Here is a 26,751-nt window from a genome sequence, read left to right as displayed (position 1 = left end):
ACCCCAAGCCATCTCCATGGGTCCAAGTCCGGCCTTTGAGAGGCTTCAGCTGCCCAGGCATCCCTGGGCCTTGGAGCCGGGTTGTTGCATCAGAGACAGGTGGACCACAGGGGCCTGTATCAGGAGTAAGGCTTTTCTCCTTCTGGGGCTGAAGCAGTGGCACCTGCAGCCTGTGTGAAGTGGCAGTGATGGTCTTTTTGGGGAAAGTACAAGGATCTCCCCACCCGTGGCCAGGAGGGAGGGGCCTGTGCTGGCCTGAGCTGGTGGCGCCCTTTGTGCCTCCCTCAAGGCCTCTGCCAACTGCTGGCCTGTCACACCTCCCGGTGGCCCAGCCGCCTCGGGATGTCTGGTCACCCCGAAAGGACCTGACCTGCAAAGACCCTGAGCTCCCTGGAGGGCCCGAGGACGTCAGGAAACTCCAGGCAGGACCGTCGGTCTCTGCAGACCCCGCAGTAAGCGCCCCCCGCTGGGGCCCGCAGCTCAGAACAGGCCGGTGGCCGTGAGAGAAGACAGGAGGAGCGGGGCCTGGGCAGGAGGGATGATGGGGGTGGTGTCGGAGGTGGTCTCCTCTGCCTCGCTGTCCCCCTCGTCCAGGCCTTCTGCGAGGGACGGGATGATTCGGACCACGTTGTCTTCGAAGTGCACCTGCTTCTTCTTGGCCAGGGGGTCGGCCGGCTCCAGGCTCAGCTCCATCAGGGCGTCTGGGGGCGGGAGGGCGGTGGGTTTCTTGGCCCCCTTCAGGATGCTCTTCATGTGGATGAAGAGGGAGCTGGGCCCCTCCTTGAGGGCCCCATGGAAGGTGTAGGTTTGCTCGGTGTCCCCCGAGCCGGTGGTACTGACGGCGCTGCCGCAGGGGTCTGTGTACTGCTCGGGGGGCGCCGCCACCGCGGGGGCTCCTTTCCTCTTCTTCCGCTTGCTCAGCAGGAAGTAGGCCAGGCCGGTGACGACGAGCATGGAGCCTGGAAGGGAGCTGGGGGTCAGGGTGCCGGACGCGTTGTGGAGAGCGCGAGGGGCCCCGCATCCCGGCCCGACCCCGGCGGAGGGATGCGAGTGGGGCCAGAGCCGCGCGCGGCCGGGGAGCGGCCCCGTTGGAAATCGGGAGGGCTCCGTCTGGGCCTCGGACCCCCCTCTGAGCCCTCAGCGCTCAGCCTTCTTGTTGGCCGTCGGCCCCGCAGCCGCCACCTGGATTCCCGTTGCCACGCTCAGCCTCCTCCTCGGGACAGCGCGGTGGGCTAGACCCGCGCTGCCCTCGGCGGCCGGGACTCCGCGGGATGCTGGCCCGGACTGCGGAACTGGCTTCCCTTCGCTCCCAGAAACGGGCGGGGAGATCCCTTCCATTCCAGCCCCCCAACTCTCAGCCAGTAAACTCAGAGGAAAATGCACGTCTCTTTGGGCGGGGAGGGTGTTGCGTTGGGCTCCCTCAGGGCCCCCTCAGGGCCACAGAGGACGCTGTGGTCTCCAGCCCGAGCCCTGAGCTCTGCTCTCGGTCTGCTGGGAGCGCAGCCGTGTCCAGAGCAGGTGGGGAAGGTGGCTGCGGGTGCCTGCCGGGGCCAGAGCCTCCGCGTGCGTCTCGCTGCCGGAGCAGCGGGGGTCGTGCCTTGCTCTGGCCTGGTCAGTGCTGAGTCCTTCTCCGGAGTCTGCCTGGGGAGGCGAGGACAGGGACGCTGAGAGAAATGGCAGGAAGGATGCGGCTCCCTGGAGGGCTGGCTCCCCAGTGTTTTAGATGGGTTCATAACGAGAGGCACAGTTTTTAGAGACAGGAAGGAGGGAACAGGAAGATACTAGCAGAAAAGGTCATGGACAAAACCAGAGGTGGGAGCAATGAATCCCGGTTCTGCAACCAGCAGCTGGCTGAGCAGCAGGGGACACCAGGCAGGGTAGAAGCAGGAGACGAGGCTGCCAAGTCTTTCGGGTCCCACCATAGGTGCCCTTCAAACCTGGCTCAGGAGTTTGGACCTGGACGGGCAGGCACCGGGAAGAGACAGAAGGGTTTGGGCAGGGAGGGGACCATCTCGTGCCCTCGGACAGCTCGGGTCGCGTGCAGTGAGGGGAGGAAAGGCCGGGTCCCCTTTGCGTCAACAGGCTCTGGATGGCTGTGTGAAGGAAGGACGGCTTCTCCCGACCCTCCTGCTGTGGGTCAGCATGGAGGATGTCGGACAGTTCCTCGTGCTCACACTCCAGACCACAGAGGGCAGTGGGTCTGGTGGGGGCCCTGGAGCTAGCATCGGAGCAGGACTCTGAGGGGCTCAGACCTTCCCGTTCAGAGCCCAGCTATAGTGGGGGCTGCATGCCTGACTACCCTGTCCCCACTCCACCCCATAGTCCTACCTGGGATGGTCACGTGCCAGACCAGGACAGGGTGGAGGAAGCAGGCCACCGACAGCAGCATGTAGGCCAGGAACTTCTGGAAGCAGCCCAGCCAGTGGGCCTTCTCCCTTGCTCTGTCGGCCAGGGACCCTGGCTGACACCTGCTGGGTGGGAGTCCAGGGTTAGCAGGATACAGCCCAGGAGAACACCAGCAACGTGGGAGGCTGGGGACGTGGGGGGCTGGGCCCTGCTCCCTGCTGTGGCATGTTTTCTGCAGTGGCCCTGGCCAAGCACCCTGCAGGGGCTGGAGTCCTGGAGGACTCTACGGTCAGGGGCCTTGTCTGAGTCCCTCCAGAGGGGCCACAGTCTTTCTGGTCAGCAGGGGAAGAAGGTAAATGCTCTCAGGATGCTATAAGAGCCAGTGAGAGGGAGAGTGGGAGGCTCAGGGCTTGCTGGGAAGTCCACAGTGAGGCAGGGAAGGTGTGCAGTATGGGAGCCACCCCGCTGGGACAGTTGTGCAGGTAGTGCACTGCAGAAGGGGCCTGGCCAGATGGGTGAGCAGGCTGGAATCCAGCTATGCCCTGCTCACTGAGCCTTGCCTAGATATGGGACAGCACAGGCCCTAACTGCACCCAGGGACCACACGTGGCCCTGGCAGAGGCCTGATGTTGAGCAGGTTTCTTCAGGGGCACTGCCTCCAGGTTTCAAGAGGAAAGTGCCTGCCTTGAGATTCATCGTCTTCACCCTCTGGCTTGGCCGAGATCAGAGGCCCTGGGCAGGCTAGCTTTACCGGAGCACCGCCCTCCCACAGGCGGGGGCCTAGGCTGCCGTGGCTCACTTGCACCCCCTGGTGGTCATGCGTGTGCACCCTGGTCGTGTGTGTGTGTGTGTGTGTGTGTGTGTTAGAGTCCTGAGGAGGTAAAATGCCCCTTCACATCCAGGGTTCCTTCCTTCCTCCCCTGCCCTAGCCCCCCACCCCATGGAAGTTTCAAGGACCCCTGGCAGTGACTTTCAGCAGAGAAGGGAAAGGCTACTGTCTTGGGGCTGGTGAGCCTGGGAGGCAGCCAGTGGCCTTGCCAGGTGCCAGAACAGCTGGATTTGAGGCCCGGCTCTCTCTGTGGTCCCACCTGAGGACCCAGCCATCTAGGCTCTGGGTTCTGAGAGTTCTGGGCCTGCCGCTCCCCTAAAGCTAGCCTGCGCAGGGCCTCTGCTCTAGGCCAAGTCAGAGGGTGAAGGCGATGGATCTAAAGGCAGGCACTCTCCTCTTTTGAAAGCAGTGGTCTGTGGCCCCAGCCCTTGGCCCCACGCACAACAGCGTCCACATACTGAGTGTCGCCTGGGCAGCAGAGGGGCCTCCGTGGCCACGTGGCCTCAGGGGGTCCTGCCAAGTCTGCACTTCCACCCCCACAAATGGGTATGGGGGCTTGCAGCCCCTGACTTGCCCTGGGTCCTAGCAAGAGGCAGAGCCAGTTCTCAGACTCTGCTCTGCTCACTCCAAGCTGGGCCTTGTGCAGCGTCCTCACCCCATGGTGGGTGGTGTGGGCACTGGGGCTCAGAGACTGGCCATTCTTGGGGAGAGGAGGAGCTGGAATTTCCTGGGGAATTCTGGGCAGGAGCAGGCCATGAGTGAAGGCTCATCTGGTCCCCTTGGTTGGGAACAGGACAAAGAAGGTGGCTGAGCCTCACAGGCCTGAGCCCACCTCTAGGCCGGGGCTCGCTGTACCATGGAGGGGAACCTGTCCACGGTAGCTTCAGGAGCAGGACACCCCCTGGTCATGGCCTCTTGGGCAGAGCGTTTGGGGTGTCTGGGCTGGGGTGGCGGTGGTGGAGGGGCCTCTCTGGAGGCTACTTACCGGAAGCAGATGGCCAGCAGCTGAGCCACAAAGTAGGCCCCTTCGCACACGGAGACGGCGGCTCCTGTAAAGCTGCAGGTAGAGACAGGTGAGCGAGGCTGGCACTTCTCACGCTCCATTCGCTTTCTCCAGGGCTGTGTTCTCGCAGCACCTTGGCCTCCTGAGTGTCTACGGCCAGCAGACTGACCTGGCTGTTTTGACCTAATCGTGTCACCCAGACCACATTCACCCGGGGCTGTCTGGATGTGGGGGCCTGTCCTGGGCCGGGCCACATGGCGGAGGGGGTGAGAGCCGGGCCTCAGAGACGGGCGAGGAGGAAGCTGCGGGCAGCAGCGGGGATGGGCCTCACCCCGGCACCTGTGTGGGCACTGGCAGGTGCGTTCTTCTACCTACTGGCCGCAGGACTGACACCCACTGCCTGGGGTTCCAGGCTTAAATAGGGACCTGCTCCTTGCTCTTCCTTCTCCCTCTTTTCCCATCGTCCAGTCACCAGGACCGTGACTGTACCCCTTCAATGCCTTTGGAACCACACCCATCCTCTCTGGCCTCACCGGCATTGCTTGGGTTCAGGCCCTGCCCCCGGATGGGGCACCAGCTCCCCTGGGTCTTGCTGACCGCCACCCCCCCTGCCCCCGTCTCCTGCTCGTCCACTCTGGCATGCCTGGCTGCCCTCGCACACCCGAATCTGACGGTGTTTCTTCTGACCCAGAATGCTTCAAGGGCTCCTCCTGCTCCCAGTGGGGTCTGGGAGCTGTCCAATCAGCTGGGGAATGTGTGAACCAGACTTCTGGGCCATCCCTGGACTTTGTACATCAGAATCTTTGGGAATGGGGCTTAGATATATGTTTTTGGAGGGTCTCACTGGCTTATGAAATTTCTCAGCCCACCTTTTAAAGGTTTTTAAATCTCTTCATAAACTTCCATATTTCCCTGACTACACAGGAAGTTATCAGGTGCCACAGGGCCTTTGCACAGGGTCCTGAGCCACAAAGAAGACGCCTACTCATTTTGGAAGGCCTTTCCCTCTCAAGTCTGTCTGGTGACCTCTTGCTTCCTGTGATATACTATATGGCTAGAGCCACCAGTGTGTGCACCCCCTCTGTGCAGCCCAGGCCCAACCTGGGTTCAGTGCCCCATAAATGTGCTTGGCCATGAACGCATGAGAGTACATGCTGCTGTCTAGGCAAGGTGGCTCTGTGCCAGGGCTGCCTCAGAGCCACAGGCATTGCCATTTACTGACCAGCTGTGCAAACACGGGTGCAAGGCTTGGCCATTCCATGCCTCAGTTGCCCCGTCTGTAAACTGAGGTTGTTATAGTGCTTCAACAATAAAATTATTACAAGAATTGAGTTGATATTTGTAAAGCCCTTAGGACCACGCTTGGCACATAGTGATTATATAAATGCTAGTTATCACCTGTCTCCCCTCCGTGACCATTTAGTACTTAATCTCAGTTTTCTCTTACTCTCTCTATGCCTATCAGTGTGTGCTGAACTCTTACTGCTCAGTTTTAAAATAATAATAATTAACATTTATATAATGATTCCTTTGGGCCAAGCGTAGTTCTAAAGGCTTTAAAAATAGCAACTCATTTTGTCCTTGCAAAAGTTTTATGAGAAGCACTATAATTACCCTCAGTTTACAGATGAGAAAACTGAGGCTCAGAGAGGTTAAGCCGCTTGCCTGTGGTCACACAGCTGATTAGTAGCAGGGGCAAGATTAGAATCCAGCATTCAGGCTCCAGAGCCTGTGTATCTAAGAGGCACACCAAGGCACATGCTTTGCAAAACAATCAGCATTGCCTTTTTCTATGCCCTGGGACAGAGGGGAAAATTGAGGCTTGGGGAATAAAATGACTCCTTCAGACTTCTTTTTTGGTGCTTGTGTGTGGCTGGCAAGGATGGATTGGGGGGGGGGCCAATCCATCGGCAGGGGTGCCGATCCTGCCAGGGTTAGAGAGAAGGGCATGGGGGAAAACATAAAGTAGTTCACAGTGAGGGGCAGAGACCTGAGGCTGGACTGGGCCACCCAGTGCCCAGATGGGCAAAGCAGTCTGCGTCCACTTGCCATGGACCCCGAGTCGGCCCCATGGGGGAGGAGGAAGGCCCACCTGCTTCTCGATCCCAGGGAGGTAGAGCACAGTGGCTGAGGGCAGAGTCAGTAAGACGGGGAGGGTGCTCAGAACAAGGAGCAGTCACTTCCAGAAACCGGGGGCCCCAAGCTCTGGGCACGGTTCCTAGGGCAGAGTGCTACAAAGGAATGTCCGGCTTCAGGAATGCCGAAATGGGTGGAAGGTACTAGGTGTGCAGTGGAGCATGGCAATGCAGCGAGTCTGTGAAAGAGTGAGAAGCCCCCGGACATAAATGGGTGAGAAGTAAGGCAGGAGCCAGAAAGGGCGCGGTGTGGACTGGAGGGGCGGAGGAGCCAGGGCTGTTGGAAGTTGTTGGAGAGCTCTGCATGTCTAGGTGGCAGGGTGGAAACGGGCTCAGAGGGGGCTGTGGCTGGGATCCACCAAGCACAGCAAAGAACCTGCCCAGGCAAGCAGGGGAGGGAGGGTGGGTAGACACGAACCACTAGAGGAAGGTGTGGGTGGAGCCTGCGGAAGGAGGGCAGAGGAGCAGCCTGGCGACCCCCAGGCAGACCTGGACCAGTCACTGCCATCGTCACCCACCACTTCTGGGCTCAGTAACCCTTTCAGCACCCGGGGGGCTGGAACACTTGGCTTCCTGCATAATCAGGAAGAAACCACTGGCAGCCCCTCAGGACGGGGCTGCAGAGACGCTGGGTCTTTCCTCACCCCTTGGGACACCAGTGGTCTCCTTCCCTGCAGGGGTGTTTGCAGAGGCAGCTGGGGCTGGAGAAGAAAGGACATTGGCTGGGGAATGGAAGGGGACTGGCTGCGAATCTGGGCTCTGCTGCTGCTGAGCTCTGTGACGTGGGCTGACTGCTTCCTCCCTCTGGATTTTCTCACCTGCAAAACCAGGCCAGTATGCACTTCTCCTATGGTGATGTGAGTTAAATAACATAACATAAATACAACATTTAAATGTGTTTGGCATGTAGAGTAACTTAAATATGTATTTCCTTGACCTGATTTTCCTCTTCCTAAAACAAGAGCTCAGTTAATGTTTGCTGAATAAAGAAATGATTGAGATGCATAGATGGGTGGGTGGGTGGGTGGGTGAGTGAGTGAGTGGTTGAGTTAATGGATGAATGAATGAATGAATGAATGGATGAGTGGGTGAATGAGTGAGTGTTTGAGTGGTTGAGTTAATGGATGAATGAATGGATGGATGGATGGGTGGGTGAGTGAGTGCATGAGTGGTTGAGTTAATGGATGAATGGATGGATGGATGGATGGATGGATGGGTGGGCGGGTGAGTGAGTGAGTGCATGAGTGGTTCAGTTAATGAATGAATGAATAGATGGATGGATGGATGGGTGGGTGAGTGAGTGCATGAGTGGTTGAGTTAATGGATGAATGAATGAATGGGTGGGTGGGTGAGTGAGTGCATGAGTGGTTGAGTTAATGGATGAATGAATAGATGGATGGATGGATGGGTGGGTGAGTGAGTGCATGGGTGGTTGAGTTAATGGATGAATGAATGAATGGATGGGTGGATGGGTGGGTGGGTGAGTGAGTGCATGAGTGGTTGAATTAATGGATGAATGAATAGATGGATGGATGGATGGGTGGGTGAGTGAGTGAGTGCATGAGTAGTTGAATTAATGGATGAATGAATAGATGGATGGATGGATGGGTGGGTGAGTGAGTGAGTGCATGAGTGGTTGAGCTAATGGATGAATGAATAGATGGATGGATGGATGGGTGGGTGAGTGAGTGCATGAGTGGTTGAGTTAATGGATGAATGAATGAATGGATGGGTGGATGGATGGGTGGGTGGATGAGTGAGTGCATGAGTGGTTGAGTTAATGAATGCATGAATGGATGGGTGGAAGGATGGGTGGATTGATGGGTGAGTGTGAGTGTGTGAGTGTTTGAGTTAGTGGATGAATGAATGGATGAACGGATGAGTGGGTGAGTGGGTGAGTGAGTGGGTTGGTAAATGGATGGGTGGGTGGATGGAGAAGTGGATGGGTGGATGAATGGGTGGGTGGGTGGATTTAAGGACAAATGCTTGGTTTATGGGATGGTCTGCCCCAATCAGGAGCTACCCTAGAAGCCTGGTTGACTCCACCTCCTGGATGGGATGGAATAATTGTGGGGAGGGGGCTGCTCTGGGTTAGACTAGTAGACAGATGGAGAGTGAGGTGGAGCAGAACTTGCACGCAGGGAGGGGCCCGTGCACATACTCACAGCAGATAGAAAGCCAGGCTTTTGAACTGCCCCTGGAGGAAGGTCTCAGTGCCCACGCCGATCAACACTAAGGGGCAAGAGGAGAGGGGACAGTGGGCCCGGTGCTCCACACCACAGCACTGCCCTGCTGAGGGCTCCTTGGCTGTGGAGTGAGCCTTCTCCCTGCGGACTCAGAGCCAGGGTGGATTCTTCTCCTCTTGGCCAAACAGCTGTGGCTGGAAAGGTGCAAGAGAACAAGAAGCCTCCTGGGTTGGTCCCTGGAAACTCCAAGAAGAGCCCCAGAGGTCTTCTAATCGTCCCTCCCCAGAGCACAGGTGCCTGTCCTCCTCTGCCACATTGGTCATGCAGCCACCCTTAGTGTCCCCAGCCACTTGGTTCCATGGCTGTGCTCCTCCCCATGTTGTGGCCTGTGCCAGTGTGCACCGTGTGTCTGGCTGCAGTGCTTGGCCATGGGGGACCTGCCCCAGTCTGTTTCCTCGCCCAGGTCACCAGACGTGCCGTTTGCGTGGCCTTCCCATCACTTGCCGCCAGGGCAGCTGCAGCTCGCACTCGAGGCTCACTGCTGTGGACCCAGCACTAAGCCCTGGGGTCTCGCCCCAGCCTCAGCCTGGGCTCCCCTCCTGCTCTTTCTTGGCCGTTGGTATGGACCTTCCATTTGCCCAGGGTGAATTTCGTCTCAGACTCGCCTTTTCAGACTTGCTGGCTCCGGGTGCTCTCCTCGTAGGGATTCCCTCGGTCAGCAAAGCTCTGACCCTACCTGGTCACTGATACAAACGTTCCGTGGACAGTGTCTCAGCCCACTGATAACCTCTTTCTGGTCCTGACTGATGCATCTCTCTCTCTGGGCTCTGATGACACACCCTGCTGTGTGCTGGAGTGTGGCGTCACCCTGACCCCCTCCCAGACAGTCCAAGACGGTGGGCAGGGCTGTCACCTCGGCTGCCCCTTTGTTGCTGCTGCTGGGGGTGGAGTGGGGGCTGCTTCCCTGGGCCCTGGCACTTCCCTCCCTGGGTGCTCCAAGCGGAAGGGAACCCTTTGTCCACTGCTGAAACGCTGCTTCAATGAAGCCACCAGCACCCTGCCCCTCGATGCCGGGGGATTGTGGAAATACCTGGGGAGAAGGGAACAGAGTGCTCCGACCTAGGCAGGGGAGGGAGGTGCTTCTGTTTTCTGAGTGGTGGGTGGGGGCTCTGGTGCTCCCCTGTGTTTCAGGCACCACGCTGCCCAGCCTCTCCAGGGTCCAGCCGCCGTGGCTTGTCTTGGGTGAGGGCTGGCTCCAACCTTGCAGAGACTTCAGAGCTCACGTGCGATGCTCACACGCATGGCCCTCTCCTCACAGCAGCCCTGTGGGCCAGGCAGTCCTATTCCCCCATTTTACAGAGGAGGAAAGTGAGGCTCAGAGACCTTGTGTAGTTCACTCACAACCTTGTATAGGATAGAAGCTAGAAAGAGACTAGGCTGGAGACTTCTGGCTCCAGAGGTAGAGTTTCCTGGTGTCCACTGTTTGCCAGTGCGGTGTGTGAATGTGCGTGTGTGTGTGTGTGTGTGTGTGAGCGTGTGAATGTGCATGTGTGTGTGTGTGGGTGTGTGTTAGTGTGGGTGTGTGTGAGCGTGGGTGTGTGTGAGCGTGTGACTGTGCATGTGTGTGTGTGTGAGCGTGGGTGTGTGTGAGCGTGTGTGTGTGTGTGTGTGTGTGTGAGCGAGTGAATGTGCATGTGTGTGTGTGTGAGCGTGTGAATGTGCGTGTGTGTGTGTGTGTGTGTGTGAGCGTGTGTGTGTGTGTGTGGGTGTGTGTTAGCGTGGGTGTGTGTGAGCGTGGGTGTGTGTGAGTGCGTGGGTGTGTGTGAGTGCGTGGGTGTGTGTGAGCGTGGGTGTGTGTGAGTGCGTGGGTGTGTGTGAGCGTGGGTGTGTGTGAGCGTGTGTGTGTGTGAGCGTGGGTGTGTGAGTGCGTGGGTGTGTGTGAGCGTGGGTGTGTGTGAGCGTGTGTGTGTGTGAGCGTGGGTGTGTGAGTGCGTGGGTGTGTGTGAGCGTGTGTGTGTGTGAGCGTGTGTGTGAGCGTGTGTGTGTGTGTGTGAGCGTGGGTGTGTGAGTGCGTGGGTGTGTGTGAGCGTGGGTGTGTGTGAGTGCGTGGGTGTGTGTGAGCCTGGGTGTGTGTGAGCGTGTGTGTGTGTGAGCGTGGGTGTGTGAGTGCGTGGGTGTGTGTGAGCGTGTGTGTGTGTGAGCGTGTGTGTGAGCGTGTGTGTGTGTGTGTGAGCGTGGGTGTGTGAGTGCGTGGGTGTGTGTGAGCGTGGCTGTGTGAGAGCGAGTGTGTGTGTGTGTGTGAGCATGTGAATGTGCGCGTGTGTGTGTGAGCGTGGGTGTGTGAGTGCGTGGGTGTGTGTGAGCGTGGGTGTGTGTGAGCGTGTGTGTGTGTGTGAGTGTGGGTGTGTGTGTGAGCGTGTGAGTGCGTGGGTGTGTGTGAGCATGGGTGTGTGTGAGCCTGGGTGTGTGTGAGCCTGGGTGTGTGTGAGCGTGTGTGTGTGTGTGTGTGTGTGAGCGAGTGTGTGTGTGTGTGTGTGTGAGCGAGTGTGCACACTGTGCAGGCAGATGGCCATCATCTAGCGTTCACTACGTATGCTGTCCTACCCTCAGCACTTAGCATTTATTAGTTTATTAACTTCTTTAATCATTGCAACAGTCCTACATGAAGGTACTATTGTTACTCCCATTTTTCATTAGAGGAAACTGAGGCACAGAGAGTGTAAGTCAAAACAACTGACCAACCACACATGCCAGGGCGGATCTGAGTTTCGGTCTCACATTTGCCAGTTAATAGCTTAGTCGCTCGATTATACGATTACACGATTATACTTCCTGCACATAATGGTCATGAGGGTTCAGTGAGCGTTAGCACATCGCAGGTGCTCAATGAATGGCTTGTTAATTTTTGGTACAAGGGTGCAGCCCCGTGTAGGGGAGGAGGTCTTCCCGCCCAGCCTGGGGAAGGGACCCTGGGCTCAGGGCTGCTGGGTGGCTGTGCGCGGCTGGGCAGGCTGGGCCGGTGCACACGGGGAGTCACGGCAGAGCTGCATGTGCTGTGGCTGTGCTGTGACCAGCAGAGGGCAGGGAAGGGTCTTGGGAACTCAGCTCCTTCGCCTGATTCGCAGCCCTCAGGGATGCAGAGAGCTATTCTGATGCCTTTCATTTTGCACAGTTAAGACAGAAATGGGGGCCAGCAGTCGGAGGGGCATCGGAGGAGCACTGCAGAGGCAGTGCTGGTTTGCATTTAAAAAATCAAAGTACCAGCAACAGAGAAACGAGAGCTGAGTTGGAATCCCAGTTCTGTGCGTTATTACCTGGTTAAACTCCCGTGAGTACTTTACGCATCTGAGCTGGGTTTTCTTGTCTGTGGAATGGGCAGAATAAGTTATAGCTCACAGAGCTCCAACTCTTATTGGAGAAAACATGAGTCTGGAACACACGGCTTTGTGCCTGATAGATGTCAGGTGGCCAATGCCAGGAGGTGGCTCCTCAGTCCCCACAACCTTTACCCTCCCAACTCTGCCCTGCCAGCTCTCCCAGCTTCCAGACGGCCACTGTGCACAAAGGGAGTGTGGTCACTCTCTTCAAAGCTCCCTCTCAACCATAGCCAGCCGAATCCTGCATGCCCAGGGACAGAGGACCACCCTTTGGCTAGAGGAGGAGAGAGTGGCGAGCCAGGAGGATGGTGCTCAGCCCCGGTACAGCTTCAGGGGATCCAGTGGGGCTCCTATGGGAGACTGTAAGGCCCTTGGACACCCAGGCCAAGGGGCCACCCCCTTTCTGGTTGATCCTCCCAGTTCTGGGGTTTGTGTTCCCGGAGGCATGAAGTCCTTCCTCTGTCGCCTGCACTGTCTGCCTGAGGCCTCCATCCTCGGGCTGCTTCTGCCGGGAGCTGCGTGAACATACAACTCAGCGTGCTCCTGGCGGCTCTTCCTAGATGGTGAGGCCGCCTGCTCTTCTGTGGCATCTTGTTGGGATGGTTTGGGGTCAAGCCCAACGGTGGGCTATAGTTGGGCATTGGGTCATCCCCGGGTGTGCTTGGTCCAGCAGGGGAGATGCGATGTGGACGGAGCAAAGTACACACAGTGAGGACAGCGAGCCAGGTTGTAGTGGGGGGGAGGGGAGCTCGCCTAAGAGCTCTGGGGTCAGATGAGCAAGGGGCCCTTCCTGGGCGGGTTGGGAAAGAATGCACAAAGAAGATTAAACCAGGGTGGACTAGGAAGGCATGCGGGAAATGGGCATGTGCCAGTGGAGGGGCCCGGCATTCCAGTAAGGTGACCCCTGCAGCAATGAGTGGTGGAGGCAAGAGTCTGCCTCCGGAGCAGGGACTGCAAAGGTGGGCAATGGGCCGTGCATGTGGACTGAGGTGACTGTGGGGTCCTCACATACCAGACTCCACAGGGTGGTGTCCTCGGGGCCCTCCGTGAGCACAGAAGGGGTCATCTGGAGAGAGGAAGTCCCTGTTGTTATTGGCAGTGGGCTGATGCGTCCCCCTCCAACCAGCTGTGAGTGGATTTTTGTAATATCTGCGTCAGCACAAGGCTGGACACCACCTCTTCACTGCTTCAGTGACCCTCCTGATGCCCAAGCCATGGGGCGGTGTGGAGACTGCCCGCCTGTCCCTCTCCCCAGGCATCCAGCAAGGAGCCCTCACCCCGGGCAGAGCTCTCTTCTGACAGTCAGAAGGGGCTGTGGCACCAGTCCCCCCACCAGGGCAGTTCATCCCACCAGCCCGAGCTGCCCAGTTAGGATCCTAAATCCTCGCAGTCACAGACCCTCGATCCCGGCCAGTCCTCTGTACCAGCTCTGGGGAAAGCACAGAGTTGCAAAGCAAATACCCGCCCGAGGCTGGGAAGACAGTCTGTCCCCACAAAGGGAGAGACGTTGAGGGTGGAAACAGGCCCGGTGCTCTGGGAATAGGACAAGGGTTGTCTCCATTTTGTGTGGGAACCAAGGAAGGCTCCAAGGACAAGGAAGGCGAGGTGAAGTCGGGGAAGGCACAGCGAGCTATGAGTCTGGAACCATGGCTCCGTGCACTGGTCTGAGTGCTTCTCTGTGCAGCACCCAGGGCTGGGCAAGGTCACAGGAGCTGAGGAACCCAGCCAGCAGTCAGAGCCAAAGCACCCAATGAGCCGCCTGAGGCACCCCAGCCACGCCAGCCACGCCACCTGAGCCTACACTCTGACTCTTGAGGAGTGAGCATTTGTCCAAGACCCTGTGGGCCTCTGGCCTCTCTCAGCCCTCAGCTTGGTTGTCATGAAGCCAAAACCCAGGCTCCCAGGTGCTGCAGCACCTGCCCCCAGGCCCAGCGCCCGCACAGCCCTGGGGGTGCAGACTGCCAGCAATGGGGGTGCTATCTGGGCACGTCCAATGGGCCTATTGTGGTTTTCTATCTTAGGACTTCATGGAGGTCCTGTGGGGACCTGCCCCCTCCAAAGCAGGTTCCTTCCGCAGTTTTATTTTGCAAAAATTCCCAGCAGAAAAAGTGAGGAAAGCAGGAAGTGAGAGTTTTTACTGCAGGAATTTTGTAACCCCGTGGCCAGCCTCAGCCTGGACAGCTGTGACGGCCCTGGTGGTGGAAGCCCCCGGCTTGGCGTCCTGGTTGAACTGTGCTGGGAACAAGCTGCCCTTGGAAGGCATCACAGTTACACGTGACACAGGCATAGGACCCCAAAATGTTCTGACCGTGGGCCTGGAGGTTCTAGATGTTCTTCCAGGGGACTGGTCTCTAGAACCAGCATTTCAGAAGCCAAGAAGTGAACACAAAGTGTGGCCTGAAATCCGGGGGAGTGTTGAGTGAAGAATGGGATTGGCACATGTGCGAGAGAGCTTCCCTCCTGTCTGCTGAGTGCCTGTCCCCAAACACTGCACGGTGGACCCCTGCCCTCTCGAAGGCCTCGCATCGGCCCATGGATGAGGACAGCCCACTCTTTGCTTTGTGGCATTGTGCCCCAGGTCTTTCCAGGTTTCCAAATCTACGCAGGGCTCTCTGTAAGACACAGAGGAGCTACGGCACCCAGAGAGCCAGGGCCGTGGGGGGGCAAGAAAGACAGCAAGGCTCAAAATGAAGCGGGTGCCCCCCTAAGGCGAAGGAACACTCATCTGTAATTAAGGAGGATCTCACTCTAAAATTAAAGCGGTGCGATCCCTAGGAGATGCCCCCCCAAATCCAAGGGGTGCTCCCCTAAAATTAAGGAGATACTCATTCTGTAATTAGGTATTCAATATAAAATTAAGGAGGTGCTCATCCTAAAATTGATGTGCCCCTCCTAAAATTAAGGAAGTATTCCCCCATAAATTAAAGAGGGACTCACCTTAAAATTAAGAATATGCTCCCCCTAAAATTAAGGAGGCCCTCATTGTAGAATTAACGTGATGCTCACTCACTCTAGGCTGGGGTGGCACTCAGTCCTGGGCCTGGCAGGAGCAGTGTGGGCCTTTCCTGGCCCTGACAGTAGCTGTGGTCCTGGCATCCAGGGACAGATGGCCCCGGGTTCTAGGGCTTTCAGCTGCTCGTGGAGTTTGGCCTGCACTCTGGCTGCACAGGGCCTTAGTCCCGCCTGAAACTGGCTGGCATGCATCAGCTACGCACTCTAGGAAGTGGCCCTCGGGCGCTGCCCTGAGCCGGGTCCCCAGACAGAGGAGCTGACCTTCTATACTGGGGACAAACAAAGGGACAGCACCTGCCGCCCCCAGGATCAGAGCCTCACAACAAATTCTCCATGAGAAAGTATTGCCCCCAGGCTGCTTGGTCTGGCTGTGCTGTCCTCCCTGCAGGCGGAGGTTGCTGGGCAGCCTGCCCAGCACCAGTTATGCCATCACTAGTGGCCATTAACTCCTTCCCTCCCTTCCTGTCATCCCCACATCAGGCTCCCCGGTTACCCTCAGCCCTGCCCAACAGAAGCACCTCACGGCCCACCCACGCCTCCATCCCACTCCCTGTGCACTGCTGGGAGGCGTTTCGAATTGCACCTGGACGGAGCCATTCGCAGACAAGACTGGCCTGTCTCATGGAGGGGTCTCCTCCTGTCTCTGTCCCTCCTGCCTGGGCTGGGCCCAACCTCAATCAATGCAAGCACTTTCTTCTCCCAGAGGCCAAGGCTTGCTTCCAAGTTGCCTTCCTGAGCTGTCTGTTCCAGTTCAGGCCTGGCAGGGGTCAGAGGTCCTGGGCCAAGAGGCCATGGTGCAGGCCTGGGTGCTGTCTGGGCATCCTTCTTGTCTGGGAGCTCTGGGCTCACAGTGAGGGTGGATGGAGGCTAGGAGGGGGCTGTGCTGTAGCAGAGAGAACATGAGGCTTGCATCAGAAAAGCTGAGTCCTGGGTCCTTAGGAAAGCCACAAACTCTCTGGTCTGCATCAGCTTCTGGAAAACGGGATGATAAAACGGGATGCATAATGGTGGCTACCAGCGCTCAGTGCATGGCTGAGTGCTGTGCAAATGTGGCTGATGGCGAGTAGAACTGTTCTAAGAGGCAGGCTGTTCCCACCAGTATTCTCAAGGGGGAGGAGAGGGTTTATTTTCATCCTCTGCTTCCATTAACACATTTTTTTTTTCTTGTGGACAAAGAGCTCTTCCCTTTGCACTGATGGTATTCATTGATTTTCCTGTCTCGGGTCCCTTCTCAAGGTCTGTCTGGGATGCAAATGACCCAACCTCCCATCTGTCTCAATGTCTCTTTTGTAAGACCCTCTTTAACCCCGCTAGGGACCCAAAGAGGCTCAGGCCAGCGGTTCCTGAGGTTGGGGCTGTCTGTGGTGCTGCCTGCTGTGGGGACATCCCCCTGGCCACGGGCTGGTGATGCTTTTGCCTTGGGGTGACCTCCTGGTTGACTGTTGTTTGTCCTTTCTGACTGTGTGGGTTGCGTTTGAGTTTGCTGAAGGCAGCCTCATAACTCATGGTGTGTATTTATTGCTTCCCTTCTTCTGGTCCCAGAATCTCCAAGGACATCTCAGGTAACGATGCTCTGGGCTGAAGCCAATGGCTGGGGATGGCTCAGAAGTGGTCACGGCCAGTTGCAGAGGGGAAGAGCCAGATTTGTGCCATTTCTAAGAACATGGAGATGTTGGAACCAGTTGCTACAAATTGACTGGGACGATAAGGTAGTAGCCATAATCCTCTGAACTCAGAAGCTGTGGCAGATACTAAGCATGGCTGGGAGTTTTACCTGCGTGTTGAGATCAGTTCAGCTGACACATGTGAGCCAGGGCTCGGAGATAGTGTGAGAAAAGGCAAAGATTTCATGGTAGAAATTTCTGGATATACAGTTGGAAGAGACATCACAGTGTAGTGTGGCACTCGGCATCCTCTAATGCTCTCACAAGCTTGCCTGGGGAGGATGACTCAAAGGTAGTAGAGCCCACCCATGCTCTACTAGGTCTCCAAACACGAGCCGTGGACTAAGGTAGAACAGCCGAGAGGTCTTTTTTGTTTCGGTCCTGCAGAAGTCCCTGTGGTAGATTGCAACGATGCCCCCAAACCTTCACCCCCTTGGTATCCCCCCTTTCATTATGTGACTTTGCAGTCCCTCGAACTAAGGCAAAGTCTGTTTCCCAGCTCCTGAATCTGGGCTCGGCAATGTGACTTGCTTTGGGCAATGGGACGTTATCTGATAGGAGGCAAGTGCGGCCATGAACTGGGCCCAGGAACTGGGCCTGCCCTCCCGTGCCCCTGCCACTACCGTGAGCACAGGCCTGGGCCGGTCTACTGAGCACGAGAGACACAGAAGCAGAGTGTCCCTCATCATCCCAGCCCAGGCCAGCCTCGTGAAGCCGACAGCCGTCTGAGCTCCCGTGGGAGGAGCACACCCAGACAACGTTGGTGCGGCTGCCTGGCCTGCCCAGCTGGACGCGTGAACATGAAAGCTCACCGCGGTATGCCACTGATGTTTTGCGGTTCTTACACAGCATGATTTTGGTGTAGACAACTGACATATCTACTTCTAGGGACAGCTTCATTGAGGGACAGTTGACATAAAACAAACTGCACGTACTGAAAGTGCAATTTTATAAGCATTGACATATGTCTATGTTCATGAAACCATCACTTCAATCAACCCTCTCCATCACCCCCAAATTTTCTTGTATCTTATCATTGTAATTTTGCCCTCCCATCCTTCTGCCCACCCCTATGCACTAATCTGCTTTTTGTCGCTAGAGATTAGCTTGTATTTTTGAGCAGTTTAGATAAATGGAATCATGCAGTAGGTACCTGTTTTTGGCCGTCTGTTTCACCCAATACAATTATTTCCGGATTCCTCCGTGTCGTAGCGTGTATCAACAGTCCATGCCTTTCCATTGCTGAGTAGTATTCCATTGCATGCACATACCTCTGTTTGTTTATAACCCGCCTTCTGATGGGCACTTGGGCTGTTTCTAGTTTTCGGCTATTACGAATTAAGCTGCTATGACGTTCATATGCGATCTTTGTATGGACACATGCTTTTTTCTTGGGTAAATATCTAGGAGTGGAATGGCTGGATCATATGGCACGTGTATGTCTAACTTCCTAAGAAACTGCCAAACCATTTCCAAAATTGATTCTACCATTTTACATTCCCACTAGTAGTTTGAGAGTTTCATACGCTTGCCAACATTTCAACACTTGGTATGCTGGGTCTTTCTTAATTCTGGACATTCTAATATGTAAGCGGTATTATCTCATTGTGGTTTTGATTTGCATTTCTCTAATGACTAGTGATGCAAAACATATCTTCATGTGCTTATTTGTCATCTTATCTCTTTTGTTCACTGTCTTTTTATTCTCCTAATGTTATACTTTGAAGAGAGAAGTTTTAAATTTTGATGATGTCCAACTTATTGATTCTTTTATGGATTGAACTTTTATAATTGTGTCTAAGAAATCTGTGCCTACCCCATTACTGAGGTTTTGTCCTATTGTCTAGAAGTTTTATAGTTTTAAATTTTACATTTAGGTCTATGATCTATTTTTTTTTTTTTTTTTTTTGAGACAGAGTCTCACTCTGTTGCCCAGGCTAGAGTGAGTGCCGTGGCGTCAGCCTAGCTCACAGCAACCTCAAACTCCTGGGCTCAAGCGATCCTCCTGTCTCAGCCTCCCGAGTAGCTGGGACTACAGGCATGCACCACCATGCCCGGCTAATTTTTTCTATATATATTTTTAGCTGTCCATATAATTTCTTTCTATTTTTAGTAGAGATGGGGTCTCGCTCTTGCTCAGGCTGGTCTCGAACTCCTGAGCTCAAACGATCCGCCCACCTCGGCCTCCCAGAGTGCTAGGATTACAGGCGTGAGCCACCACGCCCGGCCTCTATGATCTATTTTGAGTAATTTTTTTGGATATGATACAAAGTATAGATAAAAGTTCATTGTTTTGATAAAAGGATATTCAATTATTCTAGTCCCATTTGTTGAAAATAGTTTTTTCTATTCAAAGTGCCTTTGTACTTTTGTCAAAACTCCAGCTGTTCAAATATGTCTAGGTCTGTTTCTGGGCTCTATTCTCTTCCGCTGATCTACCTGTCCATTTGTGTCAATAATGCACTGTCTTGACTTCCGTAGCTTCATAATCAGTCTTAAAATCAGTAGTGTTAATCTTCTAATTTTGCTCTTTATTTACAAAGTTGTTTTGGTTATGTTAGAACCTTGGCATTTTCATGGGAATTTTAGAAACAGCCTGACAAGTTTTAGGAAAAAAAGCCTGCTGGGATTTTGATTGGAATTGCATTGAAACTTTAGAGCAATTTTCGGGAGAATTTACATCTTGATGATGCTGAGTCTTCTGAATCATGATCAAGGTCCCACTGACTTAGTTGTTCTTTACTATCTCTCAGTAATGCTTTCTAGTTTCTAGTGTATGTGAGTTTTTTACATCTTTTTTCAGATTTATCCTTAAGTACTTCATATATATGATGCTATTTTCTAATTGTTTGTTGCCAGTATCTGTAAACACAATTGATTGCTGTATATTGATCTTTTCTGCAAATCTGCAAATCCCTTTATTAGCTCTAGTAGCTTTTTGGGTAGATTCCAGCAGATTTTCTGCAATCATGTCATCTGTGAATAAAGAGTATTTTATTTTTATTGCCAGTCTGTGTGCATTTTGTTTCTCTTTCTTGCATTCTCGCACTGGCTAGAACCTTCAGTACAACGTTGACTAGAAGTGGTGAGAGTGGACGTCCTTGTCTTGTCCCCAACCTTAGGAGAAAAACATTTGGTCTTTTGCTTTTACATAGACGTATGTTTTCTGTAGATGCCCTTTTTAGGCTGAGGAAATTTCCTTCTGTTCCTGGCTAGTAGTTTCTATTATTTGTCAAAAAGTTTCTCTGTATTTAAGCTGACAGCGAATGGTCAGCTCCACTCATTGGTTTTTCAAATATTAAAACAACTCTGCATTTCCCAGATGAACTTCACTTCATTATGATATATTATCCTTTTTATTTGATTTGCTAAAATTTTGTTTAGAATTTTTGCATCTATGCCAATGAAGGACAATAGTCTATAGTTTTCTTTTCTTGTAATATCTTCATCTAGTTTTGGTATCCATGTAAATCATGATTTTATAGAATGTTGAGAAGTATTCCCTCCTTTCAAATTTCTGGAAGACTGTGCAGAATAGATATTGTTTCTTAAATGTTGGCAGAATTCACCTGTGAGGCCACCTGGGCTGATACACCATTTTTAGTGATGACATCATTTATGAGGATGACTCTGCGGACCGTATGGTTCACCGGTACTACTGGGGATAGTGTCTCCCATGTAGAATGGCACCTTCCTTGTAAGGACCAATGGGAGAGATTTGTTCGAAGTCTTGATGTCAGGGAAACCCGAGGTATTTGCTTCGTATTCTTTCTTGGTGTTCAAAGATAGTGCATCTGCTCGCTCTTCCGCATGGCAGCTTTCTAGAAGGCAATGACCACGCCTCCCTGGGTACTCCATCCACGCCAGCCATGCCACACTTCCTCGCCTGACGTTTGCCTGGTCCATGGTCAGGTTCCTTCTCCACAGTGTTAGCCATTATGTTTGATTATGTCCCTGTCCTTCACAGCCCTCTTCCAAAGGCTGAACAGAACCAAGGGCAATCCTGAGAGAATTGTCAGTACATGAAAAATAAAAGAGGCTGCCGTCTTCCTTCTGCTTGGCTCACTAGATGAGGTGTAGAAATAACCTGGTTCCTGTGGGTGACCTTAACAGCCCAAGCTCAGATGGGAAGGAGAAGGTCACCCAGTATGAGGCTCTTACAGTCTGGCGCCTTCCTCTCTGGCCACATGCTGACCTGCTCCTTTCCTCTGATTTTCCTTCTTTTTCCACCCACAAAAGAAGCTGATCACCCTGCTCTGCAGGTCCTGAGCCCGGCATGTTCCTCCAAAATTAACCCGCGCTGAGCCTGGGTGAGAACGCACCAGGCAGTTTGCTGCTTAGTCACTGTTACGCTGAATCCTACAGCCCAGAGGGTGGGCACAATGGTTATCCGCATTTTGTAGAGGAGGAAACTGAAGTTTAAAGAGGTTAGGTGATGTGTCTAAGGTCATGCAACTGTATGCAGCAGGGCAGGGCACAGACCCGCCCTACCAACCACTACGCGGCAGTGCCTGGTGCTTACACGTGTGTTCAAGCACACTACTGTGCCTCCCTGGTCAGACCCCGGACCATGTGTCCACACTGCATGACTGGGACTCGGCAAACATTTGCCAAGTGAACGAATCATTAGTGCAGTTCCAGATTTTTTATTTTAAATCTAGAAGGAAGACATGAGCACAGAGAAGTCAAGAAAAGAATGCTCCAACCAAATCCTATTGTCTTTCAGTGGCAGGTGGGCAGAACAGGAGGAGGAGATTTTGTTTACTCATGGAGACAATTGCCTCGGAAAAGGAAAACGGTCAACATTCACTTGGAAAATCTGGAAACATGTTGTGGTCTGGCTTGTGTAATAAGTCACTTGCAGACGTGTTGGAGTGTGTGAAGCTTTCTTAAATGGCTGGAGGTTGTCACGGACACACAGTTAAGAGGGTGGAGATTAGCATGGAGGGACCAAGACAGTTGCTTCAGAAACATCAGTTTTCTTGAAGGCTTTAAGCAGGGCTAAGGTCAAACTACATATTTGCCATATCCTTTAAAAAATGATGACAACACCTGGTTTTAAATGCCTCTTATGTCCTAATCTATGTTAATAAGTTCTCCGTGTTGAACAGTGTGTGGCGAGAACTGGGGCCGTTGGGAACGTGGCCGTGTCTGTCATGTGGAGAAGCAGGTTAATGGGTCAAAACCCTGGAACAAAACAAAACCCCTGATTGATCCCAGGTTGACCCCGAGCACTTGACTTGTGGGAAACAGCACATCAGAAGAGGCCAGTGTGCTGGAAAACAGCTTTGCCTCCGTCCCCCACGTCCTTGAGGGCTCTGGGAGCCTTCCCTTGGGAGCCACCTGTCGCCGCTGTGTGCTCCGGCAGAGCACACTTCCAGCACCGGGCGGGCCTCTGCCAATGGCTGTGTGCCTTCTGCCACGCTACCTGAGCATCTGGAGCCCCCGTTTCTTCGCCTGTACAATGGGATTGAGCGCAGCACTCCAGGCCCGACAGACATTTGTGGGGCGGTAGCAAGATAAGGAGCAGGAAGCATGCCGTCAGTCCCGCACCTCGGGACCCATAGAGGCAAGTCGCACTGTGATAGTTCCCTCTGGAAATGTGTGCAGGGTTGTCTGTCCCTGGAGGGGGTCCAGGAGCAGGTTTGGCTGGAGAGCGTCACGGTGGTACCAATTAAAGCATGCATTTCTCATTCAGAGACAGAATGGGCAGCTAGATAGAATATCAGTGTCCTTAGATTTAGGAGTGTTTGGTGACCCTTGACTATGTACTCCACTGTAACTGTCTGTCCTCACCACGACCCCACCTGCCTGAGCCTGTGCATGGTCAGGGCTGACCCAGGGCAGGGGCACCAGGGTGGACTCTGGGCAGCTCCGATCAGGCCTTTCTGGTAGCCTTTGTGTGTTTTGTATCCTGCATCTTGGGGTCATGAAGATACGGAGAGACATGCCCTGTCGCTTGGTTTAGGTGGAGGACACAATGATCAAGAGTGGAGTCTCAGGAGTAGACCATCACTTGGAAACGTGCGTCCTGCTTCCTGGCTTTGAGGCCTTGAGCAAGGAGCTTTGCTCCGCTAAGCCTCGATTCCTGGCTCTGCACAACGGGCATGAGGCTGAGCATGATGATGCTTCAGAGGACAGTTAGGGGGATGAGATGAGATACTGCATTTAAAACCTGTAGCACAGAGCTTGGCCCATGGTAAATACTCAAATAATAATGTCTGTCGTCAGCTACTGCTGCCGAGCAGGGGCTGGAAGAGTGAAGTGAAGCCCTCGAGTGCTGGCAGTGAGAGGCCTCGAGCTTGAGCCCCTGTGCTCTGGGGAACCTTGGGAGCCTCATCCAAGTGCCCGGAGACATTGTCTGGGCCAACGTCTTTTGGGAAGCCCATGCACATCTGTGCGCAAGGACACAGGCTGGAGGGGGGCTTTCAGGGCCTGAGAGGGGTGTCGTCTGCTGCTATGCAGGGAGCTCTTCCCGTCGCCCTCCTGGCCCTGCGGCTGAGGGCGGGGAGGGAGCTACTGCAGAGTCCCGTGAGGATAACAGGCAAGAGGGTGGCTGGTGTGCAAAGGGAGACCAACCCTGCCTGCCCAGCGATGGGGACAGGCCCGTTCTCACTTTATGGAGGAAGAGTGCCTCGGGCCCCTGTGCTCCCATGGCAGTCAAAACCTGCTTCCCAAGTCCCCTTTCCTGACGGAGCTCTGCAGCCTCCCTGGGGCCTGCGTCTCTCACTCAGCAGGTGGACACAGTGAGAACCCACTTGAAGAAGGGACAGGCAGGTGTCCCGGCATCTGCATGGGTCTGTGCGCAGTTTCCCAGCTGTGTCTGCTTCTGTGGGTGGAACCTGATGCCACATCTCAGCAACTGAGCCACTTGGAGGTCACACACGCACGCGTGCACACATCTGCATACACCCAGATGCATTCCCAGGCCAGGGAGGGGATGCAAATGAGCCTAGTGTGGGACAATGGTGGGAGTGGTCTGTGATGACCTGGAAACCACATGACTACACCAAAGGGATGGAATTTTCTAATTTTAGAAACATTTCCGCTGGGTGCAGTCTGCCCATGGCCTGTTTACCCTATTTGGCAGTGCAATGATCCACCTGTGCTCCAAAACCACTTGCGCTGTGGGGCCGGACATCAGGGTGGGGCGGCGGTGGCCCACGGAGTGGGATGTCCTAAGGGGGCTTGGCCAAAGGGGCTGGGAGAGGAGGAGCAGCCAGCTCAGTGCAGCACCTCCACGTCCTGGTGGGGGCACCGGGGCCCTGGTGCTTCAGCACTTCTGACAGCCCTGCGCCCGTCTTCAGGGGGACCAGGGAGAAGGCTCTCAGGAGCTGCCTGGTACCTGCAGGTGACACTCCGGGCACCCCTGGGTCACATGCCTTCCTACCTTTTCAAGAACTCACATGGCCTGCCTGCAGGGAGATGAAGGGGCCACCCTAGATCCCCTCGCCAGGGTTTCTGCAAAGTCAGGGGCTCTGTTTCAAGTTTTATTTCCTCCTTAGCAGCACTGCACCTGTAAATGAAGCCTGAACTTCTCAACAGAGGATTTCAACAAAAAAGAGGCTTAGGAGAATAAGGAATTTGAAAATCTTATGCGCTGGGCATAGGCCAGGAGTTTAGTGATGCTGGAAGAAACTTGAGCTTTGCCCAAGAGCACCAAAGCCCCCCTCTGTTGCTTCCCACTCACTCCCAGCACTCTAGAAAGCCCCAGCGAGATTATCTGAAAGCCTGGCCATTAGAGGGCAACTAGTGGCCTATTTTTAGCCTGGATCTTATATGAAAACCAAGAGGGAGATGCGTCCTCTGCATTAACAGCAATTCCTTGCACAGAGATAAAGGTTTGGTTAAGAGGAGCATTATGAATGTGTGTGTGTGTCTCTGTGTGAGTTTCTATGTGTGTGTATGTATGTGTGTGTGTGTGTGTTGGGGAAGGGGGCCGCAGATCCTTCTGCTCACTGAGATAAATCAGATTCTTAAACTATCTTTGGCTAATCCATTAGAAGGATGGATACATACATCTTAAAACTGCTTCCTGATAGGAGGCAGGCCTCAGATCTGGGTGGATGGTGGCTGGGGAAACAGACACTAGGATTCTTGGCATTTTACATATTTGGAAACCAAGACCAAGAGGGAGCTGGGTGGCCTTAGATCAACAGTGGTAGACCAGGACTCTAAGCCCAGATACGGAAACCTATTTAGGGTGACCTTCCCCTTCCCAGGATGGGCTGTTGGGGACCTCGGTGGCCACTCCCTTATTCATAGGTGACAACGTGGTCTGAGAGAGGCTAGGGCTGGTTCCTCTACCAGCTCACTCACTCAGAGCCTCTGCAGAGCAGCTCTGGACCTCTTCCAGCTGCCTGATGGGCAGGGCTTTCTACCCTGGGAGCAGGGAGGGCTTTGGCCAGAGCCCTGGCCTTTGTGAAAATCAAGGGACCTGGGTTCCACATGGCTGTCCCTCTGACGTGCAGCATGACCTTGCACAATGTCACCACCCCTGCCTGAGCTCAGGTGCTCCATCTTGTAACAGGAGGGGTGGTATTAGACCACCCAGTAGCCCTTCCTGCTCTAACTCACAGCCTAGATGCTGAAGGAGTCTACTGGCCGACACATGGTGAACCCATGTCCTCTCAAAATGATCCAGGTCCTCACTGAGCTCTGGAGTGTTTCATGGGGGCTTCTGCCCAGAGGGTTTCACCCCCCAGTTCCATTTAGCTATACTCAATTCCTGATGTCCTTGATTTCTCAAAATACCTGGCCAACAGGCCCAGCATCTCCACACTACAGATCAGAAAGCATAGTCCTGGGGGGCTAGGTGGCTCCCCAAGGTCACACAGGGGGCAAATGACAGGGCTGGGGTTGGAGCCAGCATGACTTGAGTCTGAGCTGGGTGACCTTTCCCATTTGGCCAGACCCACAAGTAAGCTTTTGCCCAGTGATGGGGAAAGTGTTGGATAGGGAGCGTGTGTCTCTTCTTTGTCCCCCAGAGACGATGGGACCTAGAGCTAAGGGCTCAGAACACTATCTGCTCACTTCCCCAACACAGATACTGGCCCTGTGGGGAACACGGGGCTAGGGTTGGTCTGCCTGGGGCAGTGGGCAGGCCGGGCTCAGGATCACGGTGGTCGGCTCTGCTCTAACCCTCTGTCTTCCTGGCCAGTTGGGCAATCCTGTGGTCATCTGGGGGAGGGAGAGGACTCCAGCAAGGGGACCCTGTCTGGCCCTGGCCCACCATGCATTCCAGCAGTCAGGCCACAGACAGGGCACCTGGGTTCCTCCAGGGTATTCTGTGAATGGGGCCCATGGTGGCCCGGAGGGAAGCCTGCGACCTCTGTGTCCGGGCTAGCTCAGCCCGTCCCCCAGGGCAGAGCTGCCCCGGCTCTGGGAATTCTCTCTCCATGCGATAGGGCTGGGTTTGAGTAAGGAAGGAAAGGCTCAGCTGACCATTTCCATAGTATGCAGCCTTCATCTCCATCCCCATGTCCACCTCAGAACTGAGGGGGGCAGACCCCTTTGACTCATTTCACAGATGTGGACCCTGAGGCTTCCCAAGGTCACAGGGAGGGTGAGCTGCCAAGCAGAGATCCAGCACCAGGCCCTCTGGCTCCTGGCCTGAAGCTTGCCCCACTGCACCTGCTGCTGCTCTGCAAAGCAGTTTTTCTGGGGGTCTTGGGAAAGAAACTGAAGCACAGAAGTCACCAGATGTGCCCGCCATCTCCCAGCCACCTCCCACCGCTCGGGCAGCTCTGTCTGCTGTGCCAGTGTGCAGGGAATGGCAGCCGGGAGGCGGGGTCTTACCTGTAGCAGTGGTGATGCCCAGGAGCCGGCAGGTGTATTCCAGCCCCATCCAGAACACCTGGAGCTTCATGGTGGTGGGGCTGAGGGCAGAGTCCCAGCAGGGCAGGCAGCAGGGGCTCCGGCCCCAAGATGCTCCTAGACGTCCGTGCGCAGGCAGGAGGCTGTGGCTGCCAGCTCGGGGGCCCCCCGTGCCCGGGGCCCTGCCTTTCCAAACCAGTCCTGGCCACCCCAGCCTGGCCGAGGTGTGAACAGGGCTCACCTTCCTGGCTTGTCGGCCCGTGCCCTTGCCAGGCAGTCGGCTTAATCATTACCTTGGAAGAATGCCCCTGCTGCTCTGCGCAGCCCCAACCTGGCCTGGAGCCACTCGGCCGGCCAGCGCAGCCGCCTGAGATGGGGATTAG

At 54.7% G+C, this 26,751-nt stretch overlaps 1 protein-coding gene across 2 annotated transcripts; it reads right to left on the bottom strand.

Annotated features, from left to right (window-relative positions):
* Nucleotides 1-187: 187 nt before the first annotated feature.
* On the bottom strand, nucleotides 188-26,607 carry TMEM72 (transmembrane protein 72). 2 transcript variants are annotated; one of them, XM_069460670.1, is made up of 5 exons: nucleotides 26,351-26,607; nucleotides 8,479-8,545; nucleotides 4,161-4,232; nucleotides 2,329-2,468; nucleotides 188-959 (listed from the first exon to the last, which is right to left on the bottom strand). In XM_069460670.1, the coding sequence occupies exons 1-5, from the start codon at nucleotides 26,418-26,420 to the stop codon at nucleotides 481-483; spliced, it is 828 nt and encodes a 275-aa protein (XP_069316771.1). In that variant the 5' UTR covers nucleotides 26,421-26,607; the 3' UTR covers nucleotides 188-480. The 2 variants fall into 2 exon arrangements, with proteins under 2 accessions (XP_069316771.1, XP_069316772.1); XM_069460671.1 differs by lacking the exon at nucleotides 8,479-8,545.
* Between the last annotated feature and the right edge of the window lie 144 nt (nucleotides 26,608-26,751).

This window comes from Eulemur rufifrons, chromosome 28, assembly GCF_041146395.1.
Source record: "Eulemur rufifrons isolate Redbay chromosome 28, OSU_ERuf_1, whole genome shotgun sequence".
NCBI classification, from domain to species: domain Eukaryota; kingdom Metazoa; phylum Chordata; class Mammalia; order Primates; family Lemuridae; genus Eulemur; species Eulemur rufifrons.
Note: the sequence above shows the minus strand (reverse complement) of the source record. Positions and strands in the feature narration are given on the sequence as shown.